Consider the following 13,425-nt stretch of genomic DNA (forward strand, 5'->3'; position numbering starts at 1 on the left):
TTTCCTATAATATGTTTAAGTGAAATATTTGGGGGTTTTTATTATTTCTTTATGAGTCAGATTTGCTTTGGTCCCTTTTAAGAGAGCCTGATCAAAATGCACTTTAAATCTGCTACTTTTTCAGATGCCTTTTAAGTTCAAGGAAAAAAGACACAGGATCAAGTATTCATAAAGTTATCACGAATAAATGAGACAGGAAATCTGAGGATGATTCCAAAGCACTGGAGGAGTGCAGATTTAGATTGGTCTACCAAATAAGGTGTGGGAAGCAAGGAACTAACATTATTTTAAGATAGACTTGATAAGTCTATGGGAGGGTATGTATATGCATGCAGGAAAATTCCTAGGAGATTAGAGAGATATGAAGCCCTGGATATTTGACATCTTGGTACATCCAAGCAGACTGAATTTGCAATTTGCGTGTACTACATTTGTCCTGTATTGATTCTATGCTTAAGGCCTCCCGCTGCTTTTGTGGGAAGTACTTTGTGCCCCTTAATACAAAGTTTGGATTTAGGGTTTTTTCCCACCTTCCTCTGTAGAACTGGTAATAGGTCTCAGCAGGTGACAGGGTGTAACAGTGGGGACTGTTCCTTTGTCCAGATGTAAAGGATGTTAACATGTTAATGCATTCAGCCCAGTACACAGAACTGAACAGATGATACCCATGTTTGGTATTAGGAAATAATTCCGTCCTTCCTTCCCCCAAGAAGTACATCAGCAACCACAGGAAGGAAAGATGGGGAGGTTCTCTCCTTTGGAATAGGGAGCGTGGTTGCTTTCCACAATCAGCTGAGAATTTCATATAAAAAAATCTTCCTGTCGCAAAGATCTTGCTGTTGCAAAAGACTTTGGTGCCACAGTCAACCTCTTTCTGTGGCCAATTACTGCTATGGCTTTCTGACTCTTACTCTGATTAAGACCTAAAGGTTGCTCTAAGGGAGTGTTGGGAATTTTGCGACCTGTGGTATGGGAGGCATGTGCATGGCACACCCTGTGGAGCCTTCTAGAGAGCTGTAGTGAAACCACACGGCCTGATAATACAAAATTGGGCTTGAAAACTAGGCAGTCCTTTCCAGTCCTGCCAGGCTAAGTAAGAGTTCTGACTGGACCTGATATATGCAGAGACAACAGACTTGATTCTGTGGACATCTGGACGGGTGCTAGGCATGGATAGTGTTACTCCCAGGCACAAAGTTCAGCACGTAATGAGTGTTTCTTGACTGGCTATTTGAAGTAGTGTGCACAACTCTGGACACTGATGTTCTAGGAACTGTTACTCAGATTGCGTGCACCTGACGCAGAGAAGGGTTACAGGAAGAACTGGGGGACAGACAACTGTCCTAGGGGAGGGGACCATAAGCTCAGATTGCTGAATCTAGCCAAGTGAAAAGTGTAGGGGATAAAATTCATGCTGAGAAGCAGCAGGAGGGAAGGGGTGTAAGACAGGGGCATGGCTGACACAAGGACAAATCAGTATGAACTCATCGCAGTTGTGCTCAAGCAGGAGAATTAGGCCTTTTTGACATCCATCTCACTCCTCCATGGCTCATCCCAAATTTTGCAGCTAAGATCACCTGGGTTCTGCTACTGTCTCTTCTCTCCACATGTTCCTCTCTTTGCTGTCCAGTACTTCTAGTTCTTACCTTTGACATTTTTCCAAACTAGCTGCTCCCTAGCTCTATCTTGCCAGGCTGTCACTTCTGCTCTGTCCTCCATCCTTTAAACATGCCTTGCTGTCTCATCCGTGTTGCTCTTGGCAGTGCCGAAGCAGCTAGGGGAAGACGTCATTGCTGCTTATTGAACTAATTGTAATTGCTCGCTAAGGCTTGCATTCCCTTCCACTCCTGGGCCTGAAGTACGCTCATGGTCTGTCCCATCACAGACCAGCTCTGTGAGGTCCCAATCATCTTTTTACAAACTGTGTGTACAGATGTGTAATAAACAAGTCTCTGATCCTGGGCTGGTGCCTGTAAGCATCCCCATTCCATAATGAGTTTAGGATTTAGCCCACAGAAACCAAGATACTGATTTGAATCTAATACGAGTGAAAACATAACTAGCAGTCTGGGTTTGGAATGATTTATAAATGCATTTAAAATACAGATGTGGTGCGAAAAGTGGGGTTTTCATTCTTATCTATTACAAGTACTCCTTTCCTGACATTTCCATAATATCCTAGCTTAGTTTCATTTGTGTTTTAGATGATCTGCCAACATGTATTTACTAGCCAATTGCAGAGACTCAATGCATGGACATTTATATGAATGGCAGCAGAATTTGGGCTTGTGTATGAAAGATGAACAGTAAAGAAATGCTTGGAGACAAAGTGTGGGGCAAACTAAAATTTACAGGGTGGTAGCCTTGAAAGTGTGAAACTATAAAGTGGGCTGGTTAACAATAGTGATTAAAAACCAACAGGAAAATTAGCTCAACTTAAGTTTTCTTCTAGCAATATTGCAGAAGAACTCTGATTTGAAAATATATGAACTAAAGGTAAATTAATAATAACTATATTGAGGTGATCTGGAGATGTGTCACTTTTTGCCTAGTGGGTCTTACCTTCTTACGCACCTGTTGTTCTTTGGCTGAATGAGCTTTCACATGTTTGCGCAGAGAGCTGGGGTCGGTGTAGCGTTTGGAGCAGCCAGGAATCTGACAGGCATAGGGTTTCTGTAAATGTGAGAAAAGGGAAAAGATTTCATATTCCTCTGCATCTCTACGATCAGCATACAGAGCGCTGAAGGACGGCCGTTTCTGTGAAACACAGTGTTAAGCCTGCGCTGTTTGGTCTGTTTGCTGCTTCCAAATTTGCTCTGTCTCCTCTATGTACACAAGCCAGACATGATGCAAACAGAAGAACTGCATTGATAGCTCTGACTTTGCACTCCACGCAAGCACTGAGAGCACTTGACACACCTATACTCTGGCATGTTGGATATTGATTACTGGGCTGAATTAAATGCTAATGAGATGTAACTGGATGGGTTTTGAGAGCATTAATTTTTTTCTAGCCTTTACAGTAGACAGAATGATCATGAGATCACCTAGTATAATTATAAATATAGAAGCTGTGATTTTGAGTTCTGATTTACATAGTTTTTACAGCAACTGTTCCATATGCAGCAAAGCAAAACTTGTGGTATAGCACACATTTGTTTTCCTTCATACCTTGTTCCTGTTTCGAATAACAGCAGCAATATGTTTCTTTTTGTAACTCCTAACCAAACAACCTGCATCAAACATTAACATCTGAGCAAATCAGTACAGAAGGAAAAATCCTCTATTGTTGATTTTGTCGGGAAGACCTTTCCAGCTGATTGTGGCATGTGGCAGAGCTTGCCACTTCTGTGGCACAGCATGAGCACTATGTCCTGGGAACACCATCTGAGTGTGGGCAGGCAGTTCCAGTGCTCTTTTCTCACAGGAAAATAAAAAAATAAATAAGTAAGGATGCTCCAATTTAAGCACTGATTCTGGAGTCCCAATGACTGAAAGCCTCACCGAGTTCTTCTCTTGGTTATGCCTACTCCCAACAAATGAAACACTATCTCTCTGTTACAGCACAACCTCCAAATTAATGTGCAATTACCAAGTTGAACAAACGGACTCTGGCACTTGTTATTAAGTAACCATTGACTTAAGTGATAGCAAAATAGTCAAAGCTCACAAAGTTTTGAAGTTGAGCAGAATGTTCATTTTTAGTCTGTTTTCTTGCCTCATCTGTCAACATTACCTTAGTTTCACACTTGGACTAGTAAGTCCTTTTGGTGTCTTCCCAACGGTAGAAAACTGGTTTGTCATGACGTCAGCGTCACATTCTTTAATCCCTTTGGTTTCAGAAAGAGGATGCACAAAATGGGAAAAAAACCCACCAGTTTTGGGAGAAGTGACTGTGAGGTCCTTTAAACAAGTTGCTCTGCTTCTGGAGGAGTGATGACATGCCCTTTTTACCACAAGGACAGATACGTTCCCTTTGTTCTGTTTCTACTGAGGAGAAGGACCTACTTCCAGATGATTTAGCAGAGATTCAATCAAACTAGCAGACACCAGTAAGTCTCTGAAATGATTTACAGATTGTCCTTTTGGAGAAGATAAATGATGGAGTGACCTACATTGGAAAGCTTTAAAACCAATTCCAAATGCACTCAATAAGGAATAAGCAGTCTATATAAACCCCTTTTCTTTGTAAGTACCTCCAGAGGATAAGTATTGCTGCTCTGTCCAGCCAGCAGGAAATTTCTGAAGGAATAATAGAATCATTCACCAATTCATGACCTTACAGGCTAACACAGCACCTACCCAGAAAGTTACAGGGCAAAGCAGATTTATTGAGAGTGTCTGGAACACAGAGAACTGACACCAGAGGAAAAACTATGGAAAACTTTAACAAATCCCTCAGCAGAAAAACTAGCAGAGAATTTTTCAAATCATTGATGTCATTCAAATTAGTGATAGAATCATTCAACTTAGTGATAGGGAAACTAGATGAAAATCTGACTACCCTTAAAAAGGTTCATGGCTATTTGTTTTGACATTCCAAGCAGTTATTTTGTCCACTGAGCTAATGCAACGTGCAGTCTTTACAGTAGCACCACCCTGTAGCTCTTATTTTTCACATTCACATAAGCATACAACACACTAAGCTAAACCATCGGATTTCAATTAAACCAGGTAAGTAAAAGTTAGTTACTGTGTTGTAGGACTACAGAAACAGTTTTAAAGAACCTGCAACAGAATAGCATGGATGATGGTTTTAGACATTTAAGAAAGTTAGTAGAAAATGATTACTGTACCTTTTTCCTGATTTATGAGCATTTCAGATAATAGAGACAGAGATAAAGAGAGAAGAAAATAAAATAGAAAGTTAAGAGATTTGTCTTCAATAATGTACAGATCAACAGATAGAAGAATTTTTGCTTATTTTGGTAACCATTTGAATTCTCTTTCAAAACTAATAAATGGCATTCCATTTGTGACATTGGCTAATAAAAAATAAATTTATTAGATTCAAGCAGTTACATTTCAAAACTGTGCACCCAATTTAGTATATCCACTTTCAAAAGAGACGCATTTTAGAACTAATTACAAATTCAAATATCTCAGGTTGACTTTCAAATAAATAAAACATTGTTATTGTAAGTGTGCTTTGGTTTGGAAAATGTGACTGACTCGCTTCTCTTACTTGTTTGTTTTTGCAAGGCATAATGTACATTAGACATTCCTTAATGCTGCACTGTCTGAAATGTGTAACTGCTTAAAAAGTAAATATCAATTAAACTCAAAAGTTCTGCCCCATAAACACTTGGCCAAACGTTAAACCATATATTCACTTCTTTGAAAAAGACAAAGGAACAACTCTGCCGGTTATTCTTTACAAGCTTTATGCTGAGGACTTGTCTACAAAGTTGTCTGATTACTTTCTTTCCCCATAATATCGTGATTTAATTTTATCAGAGCCTAAGACACTAGACAGGCTCCCATCTTCTCTGCAAGACAAGTGAGAAGACTTGTAGAGTTGAGCCAGAATCTACCAACTGTACGTAAGAAAAGAATTTGTTTCTTACAGTTAATTCTGATGGTGGGTACTTAACAAATTTCATCTAGTTATAAGACAGATGTATTTTTACCTTTACAAAATCATGTCCAAAACTGAGATGCATTTACCTTCGACTGAGACGTCTGAACTGCTTTTGCATTCATTCAGAACAGACTTTATTGAAGCAACACAGGATGGGAAGTGAGACAATGACACACATTTAGTACAGCAGCAATGACTCAGCTTTCACTCATACTATACCTTATTCTACTGCTGCCTCCTCTTACTGGAACAGGAACAATGGGAGAGTTTGCTGAGTAACTTATTCCTGAGTAACCTATTCTTGAGTAACTTATTCCTCAGTATGAGTTAGACAGCTGAATTTGCCTTTCTGCAAGCAAGACTTTTTCATTTCTCAAAGCCCATACAATTCAAAACAAAAGTACAGTTGCCTGTAGCTGAGTTTTCTGAGACGCTCCTCGTGAAAAGTCACCCTCCAGTTGCAGAACAGATTGTGTACAAGGACCATTGGAAAACTCAGTGCAACTCCCAGTATGAAATCATGCTTACGGTATCCAGGTGTGTTCGCTGATGCTTTGCCCGGTCGCTGGAGTTGCTGAAAGCTTTCTGGCAGCCAGGATGCTGACACAGGTATGGCTTCTCCCCAGTATGACTCCGGAGGTGAATCTTAAGGTTCTCAAGCCTAGAAAATGCCTTGTTGCACCCTTCAAACTGAAAAACGTCATAAAAAATCGTTGTAAAGTACTACTAAATAAGCCATGTGCAGCCACAATGAGAACAGCGTAAGATTCAAGTTGGACATGCAATAAATCAACCAACATTCAAACATCTGTTGAAATTTATGGATGAAACACAACATTTTGTGCTGTTCATTTAATCTGTCACTGAAGACATGGTGTGTAGCTCAATAATAATACAAGAGTTATAAATATCTTACACGTTCTGTCTGAAGTACTGAATGCTTAAAGACATGGTGTCAGAACAGAAAATTTAAAGAAAGAACTAGTGTTCTGATGAGTTCTCTTAGATGTTAATTGGCACAGGAACACTGTGGGCAATAACAACTAGCTGCTACAGGCAGAGAGCAAGAGAAGCTATTTGTGGCAGGTAAGAACCTGGTTTCAGATGTCTGAAATACTATACACTGGAGCAGATGAGCACGGACTATTACAAGAAGACCTGATCCATTTGAAGATCAGTCCAAAGGAGCTCTGCTGTTATTCTGCACCCTTTTCTTTACTAGCCGTATCATTCAGATCTGTTCTCAGCATTTATACAATCAGTAACCTGAGCAATTCTGACTTTTTAAGCACCCGTTTCATTAGAGAACTCAGTAATAAAACGCTGCATAGCATTCATAACGGAAGTCATTGTTTCAAATTAAATCTGAATAAATAAATAATTAACATTTCCAGCTACTAGGCCAAGGGAAGGGTGTTTCGCATTGCTCACTGGTAAGTTTCAGTGTTAGAGACAACAGGTGACTGCAGTGGAGGCACTGTCTCTAAGATGGGCTTTGAGAACTAACTCAGGTGAGCTCAAGGACATGCATATGCACATTCATGCACCAGCAAACCCATCAAATGCACTCAGATACTTATGCACGTGCACAAATACTTCTATGCACACATACTCATGTGTGGTGGTGTGCATATACTTTGCCCACTCTGCATTGCAGCTTCAATGGCACTGCAGATCTTCTAGTGTCTACATAGATAAAACCCTGGCTCCTCTATGATTTGAGATCTCAAAGAATGCATTTGAGAAACACAACCCAATTCACCTTCATATCAACACTAACAACAATTCTGAAAGAAGGCAGGTGTGTCTTAAAGCCACTATTTCTGGAAGCCAGATTTTTCTGTACAATACTTGCTCATAAAGAGTGAAATCCTGACCCTCACAAAATTAGTGAGTGTTTTGCCACTTCCTTCTGCTGAGTCAGGATTTTGTTCAGCAGCTTTCCATTCACTACCTGTGGTTCCTCAGATGGCACCACAGAAGTTGCAGTCTTGCCAGTCCCTGTCACATTCCATTTGTTATGCATACACCTCTTATATACATTGGTGCGTGCAAACTCCTGACTCAGCTGTTGCATCAGCTCTGCATTGCAGGCAGAGGGACAGGAAGGGAGAGGAGATGCAGATGGAGCCTAGAAGATGCTGTAAACTGGAGGGACCTGGTCTCCTGGTGCCTGACAAAGGCAATTTTAACTCCTGATGGACAAAGGGCCATCACATCCTGCTCAAACTAGTGTGTTTTAAGCATCTCAACACAGTGAACAAAGTGATCTGTATTCTCAAGCTAGCGCTTCGTTTTGCAGGCTGTGTTCTGCCTTTGGATGCAGGCTGGCTCTGCACGCTACAAATTAAGCACACCAATGCACTCCAACACACAGGCACCCACACAGAGGGTTTCCTGGCAGACTGCAAATTTCTGCCTTTCCCTGCCGCTCATACATGAAAGGATCACTATGGCTTTTACTGCCCTAAATATTTCACTCCCTGGGCAGATATTTAATCTGTCTAAATGGCATATTTGGGTCTATGTGTGCAGACAACTATCTGATATGTATATATTTCCGCCTTTCCCCATCAAAACTATCACGATAGATCCACAGAATTACCTGGAGACATTCAGTCTAGGGCTTCAGAAGTTTGTTTGGCCTTGACTTCCCTCTGAACACTTCTGCTGGTGCAGGGAGGCGGGGGAGTTTTGAAAGTGACCAAGCCACCAAGGCTTAAAAGGAAACAAACTTTCTTCTTAATCACCACTAAAAATCTGGCAAGGATTCAGAACGAAGCAATCTGAAATGTGCAAATATGCTGAAGTCCATGAAAAATAAAGCCGAGTTTGGCAAATCCATGCTTCTCGTAAGACATTCCTTAAAGCCAGTCTCTGGCAAATGGAGTTAATGTTCTGAGGTCCTAAAGATCACTTGTTTCCACTTTGTTCCCCAGCTTCATCTCCTGCCTTCTCCTCAGTCTCCTTTGATTAGTGTTGTGTCCACAGTGTTGTATCACCCCCCTCGAACTAATATACTTTTCATTTTCAGTTCAGTGGACCAGCTCTTCGCAGTTTTACTCACCAATATCTAACCACGAGGCAGGGTGAGAATCAGACCCAGAGTCTACAAACTTATTTTGCAGCCCAGCTCTGCAACCTCATTCACCTGAATCCCAGGTGAGCAGTAAACCAAGCTTTTCCCTTCAGTTGTTCATGCTATCCTCCCATGTGTGCCATTCCTTCCCTCCTACCTGAGCGGACCCTCCCCTGACTCTGTCACGAGTCCTTTCTACATTCTCCACTCCCCTCTCGAAAGGAGTTTCTGGTTCTCACATACAGGCATCAAAAAACCTAGCCCTGAAGGACACTATATAACAATGCTCCTTGTTATGGGGTCTTTGGGACACTTTATACCCCATGGGCACCAGAATCACTACAGTGAGACGTCTTCTTGTCTCCATGTTGTCTCAGGCCTGAAAGACCTGTGAGGTCATGCAAGTAATTTCTCAGCTATTCAGTCACGAATGGAGGATCTTGACCCTCAGAATGTTTTTCTAATGGATTACCAGTCTTCAACTCCCTATCTACAGCCTAATGCAAAGTAGGAAAGTATGCAGAATAATCCAAACTAATTAAAGGTCCAGCTCCATTCTCATTGATGTCAGTAGCAAAAATTCCAATGGCAAATGTCCTAAAACATCTAAACACAAGCTAATTTAAAACACATGAAAGCACATATGTTTAAGAGTTTGCTGGATCGAGACTTTAGGAAGAGAAGGAACAGGCCCTACCATAAATGCTCAGAGCTACAAACAAATATGAGTTTATTATCCTTTTACTGTGGTCAACAGCCTTTTTTTGGTACTAACATATAATCCAAGGGTCTAATGCCTTCAGCAGTCAGGTTCCTCCCTTACCACATATGCCTGGACTTTAAGGGCTTTTCTTATTTATATTATTATTTCCTAATTTATATTATTTATACTATCCAGCTCTATTAAGCTGGATAACAGTGGGACAGTCCCAATGCTGTGATAAATTCAGTCTAAACATGTAAGGTGGGAGAATACACCAGCAGAGAATGATACGACTCCAGCGGTCATATTTTCAAGGAGGCAGGGTTGCTAAAGGTAGGGTTGGCTAAACAGGAAGAAAATCAATGGAAAAGGAGCAGGGGCAAGAACCTTGCTGGCAAGTGATGAGAAGAGGGGAAGGTGATGTACAAAGGTGAAAGGCCTGAGAGGGAGGGAGAAAAGGAGTTGGTGCAAAGAGGTGAGAAGTACGGGGCTAAGAGAATCCACTCAGAGCTGCAGAAAGGTCTCTACTTTGAAGGACTCCAGGAAAACCTATTTCAACTCCATTATTTCTCGCTGGATCTGCTGACTGTGTCCCTTGCAGTTTCTCCCTACAAGTCCACATGTGGAAACAGCACTGCTTCCCTATAGTGGAAGTGTCTCACCTGTGCAGTTGTACAAGGACAAGATAACTTCAACTGGGTTGCTGAAGAAACTGGTTTTGCATGACTTGGTAAGGTAATTCTTGGGCTTCATTGCTACTCACCAACACTTTTAACCCATCTACCTACCCTTGCTACTTGGAATGTATTTATGTTTATATACACACTAAATAAAACTACTGGAGAAATGGGGTGCTTGTTCTCCTTTTCAAATAACCTCCAGGAAGGTTCATCAATCCCACAAGTGTCTCAGCTTCAACTACAAAGAACAAATGTTCAATTTCCAAAGGGCTTTAGGATGGTAAGAGCTATTTGATCAACTGAGAAGGCTACTTAACAGTATCTCCCAGACATCTGGCCCCAATCTGTCACTGCTTAATCCTACAATCTTAAACATTTTGTTGACGTTTGATGCCTGGGATAACTGTAACAAACGCTGCATGATCCTCAAAGTCTGTAAATGTCAACAGAGCTCTTAAACAAGTTCATCAATAAAAATAATAATTATATTGCAATTACTACTTTTGTCTTTATTGTGAGATTGTTAATGTGTGCTTCAGACACTGCTATGCTACACACATCTGAGCACAGACACAAAACAATGCCACATGATTACAGTAAATAGCATGATGCAATTATTGGATTTTATAACTACTGCTGCTTTAGAATAGGGCTTCTACCAGGAAAAAATATGTTGTAGAAATTTACGGGACTAAATTAGTTCACGACCATATGGAAATATATATGTTATCTTTATTTTACACTAAAAACTCACTGGAGTGTAACTACTCCAATATCATGCATTTAAAAGGCATATTTATGAAAACACTAAATTATCTTACAGTGATCTAAACACATTACAATTTTCCTAAAAAAACCCAATTTAATCTAATAACTGTAACTGCTTAAAATGTTTTTTCTTTGCTTCCACATTATACTTCAAATGCACCTGAGAATGTTGCCATACAGAAATAACAGCATATTCCCAAGAGGGTTTATATTATCAAATGTTTACCATTTTCATAAGCATATTTAATCACAGTCATGTCTAGAATATCTGTCAGTGGTACAGATCAGAAGAAATAAACTATAAACGAAACAGCTCAGACCATAAGGTAAAGCAATAACTGACATTTTCTTAGGAAATGAGTTATGACTGAAAAAGAGAAGCCTTCACAGTCATAGTGCTAAATAGGTCCAGTGTGCCATTAGAGAAAGCTCATTAATATACACCTCTGCTCTCTGCTGCAAGATCAGTTAAACAAGCTGCCTTTTATTTATAGACCTAAAAGGGACAGAGCAGGTCATATTGGCTGCTGACATCTCAGACAGCCTACAGATGGAAAACCCAAAACATTTCATTCCAAAGCATTTAATACTATCAATAGGAAATCTTATGTCTGGTCAAAACATCTACAAGCCTTATGAACATTGTGAAATGGTCTTTCTTCCCAACTGATTACAAAATTGGGAAAATTTTATTGAAAAACATGTTATGAGAAAAAGGATCCTGTGAGGATATGTATCCCTTCTGGAGGGGAGGAAATAGTCACACCGCTCTTTAAACAGCATCAATGTTTTATAGCACACTAAGCCTAATGTTGGAGACATGGCAGGAGGCATACGAGGCTCCAAACTTATGAATGTCAGTAACTTAAGCACATGAGTTGTTCCACCCAACACAAGAATCAAAATATCTGATTTGGTGCTTTGTTTTTTTCTAGCTAACTCCTGATTGGATTAATTTTTAAGTCTCTGTTGTAGGCACAATGTAAAGCCCTGATCCTGCAAATACTTGTGCATGAGTAACATGACTCACGCAAGGAGTTTTATTAAACTCAACAGAACTATTTGTGTACATAAAAAGCAACCCATAAGACTGAGCTCTCAACTTCCTAAAGAATCCCAGTTCATATAGCTAGATTTAAATTTATAGATTTAAATCGTTAGAAGCTGCTTTTTTCCCTTTGTGGTAATAAAATAATGGGAGATACCTGGAACAGAAAAAGGACTTGCCAATTTCTATGGGGTTTTTTTTGAAGTCTGAACAATTTATGTTTGCAAAGTGACACTTCTACATGGTATTTCATTTGAGTCCTGGGAAAAATTGCTTGTACTTGTTTTATTATTTGCATTACAAAAAAGCATTTAGGGCTTTAGCCAGACTATTGTACAATGGCTGGTGTGTAGGAGAAGAAAAGGTAAAAAGGTTCAGAACAGGAAAAAGAAAAAAAATCTAGAAAAGTAAGCCACAGTATAAATGCTATACATCTTTCACGTTGTTGGGTTTTAGGGTAATTACAGCCAACCATCTGACATCAACACATTGTACACCAGCAGTTCATTTTTCTTTATGCTGTTTGACTGGTTGCGTATTTCCTAATTAACATGAAACTGGGAAATACTAATACACTGAAAATCTTGGAGGAGGTGTTTGATCAACATACGTCACTGAATTAAACAAGACTTTGGGCTGTCTCTTTTATTTTAATTTTATGAATTTTATAAGCCCCTAAGTCCACATTCCTGAACCCCCCTCTGGCAGTACCAGGAGTTATGGGTGCGTGAGGAATGCAGACCTGGCCCACGCAAGGCGTAACAACAGACTCATTTAAGTCATGAGGCTTTCAACAGCAACCAGGTCTGATTCTGCATGTGAGGTGATTTCCACACACAAATAGACTTCTCTGACTGCAAAATCCAACCACCTGCCTGCCAACATCCCCTGAGATGGGATTCCTCTGCTTTCACTGTACTGTCTAAAAAAAATGAAGAGCCTCGTTGTTTGAGCTCCCCAAGTCCCTGGGGAAGGGCAGGTCTGCCAGCATGAGGTCAGCAGCTAAGAGTTCAGTGGGATGCATCCTGCTCGGTAGGTGCCTGTCCCTCTCCCCTGACTGCAGAGGCAGCCTAGATTTGGCTTCTGGGTTTTGTTTTTTAAAGATAGTTTTACCTGTGTTCCTGAGTATATCTGGCATTCTCTCAAGGTCTGCTTTTTACCGAGTGCAGAAGACCAGTTCATCAGGACAGGCACCGAGTCTTAGCCTGTCTCTAAGTAGCACTGGCATGTTTTGGCTCTCAAAAGTCTTGCTCATGTAATTGTAAATTATCATCTGTCACGAAAGGGGTGAATGTTGTTCAAAGCACTGAAATATTCATAGATTTATTTCTTCTAGGGCCAGTAGGTCAGGCACTTCAGTGAGCTAACAGCTTTCCATACGTTTTCCAGCAAACCTCAAAATATCTGAGAAACTATCAGAGCATCCCATTATTTTCACAAGACCCCATTGCTAGTCTAAAAATTCTTTTTAGTAATCTTTCTTTAATAAAGTAGAAGGATAAACAATTGTCAAAACAGGGGTACTTGCATTTATTTGCTGCAACATATGAGAATGGAACACGAAAG

At 40.2% G+C, this 13,425-nt stretch overlaps 1 protein-coding gene across 8 annotated transcripts in view; it reads right to left on the reverse strand.

Annotated features, from left to right (window-relative positions):
- GLIS1 (GLIS family zinc finger 1) overlaps positions 1 to 13,425 on the reverse strand; it is a 208,199-nt gene that overhangs the window by 37,265 nt on the left and 157,509 nt on the right. For 4 of the 8 annotated variants that reach the window (XM_030033946.1, XM_030033944.2, XM_030033952.1 and 1 more), the window contains 2 exons: positions 6,110 to 6,271; positions 2,563 to 2,673 (listed from right to left, as the gene is read on the reverse strand). In XM_030033946.1, the coding sequence (XP_029889806.1) occupies positions 2,563 to 2,673; positions 6,110 to 6,271 (273 nt within the window). The remainder of the gene's footprint in view (positions 1 to 2,562; positions 2,674 to 6,109; positions 6,272 to 13,425) is intronic. The other 4 variants (XM_030033947.1, XM_030033945.1, XM_030033950.1 and 1 more) reach the window with 3 other exon arrangements.

Source organism: Aquila chrysaetos, chromosome 12 (genome assembly GCF_900496995.4).
Source record: "Aquila chrysaetos chrysaetos chromosome 12, bAquChr1.4, whole genome shotgun sequence".
In the NCBI taxonomy this organism is placed as follows: Eukaryota; Metazoa; Chordata; class Aves; order Accipitriformes; family Accipitridae; genus Aquila; species Aquila chrysaetos.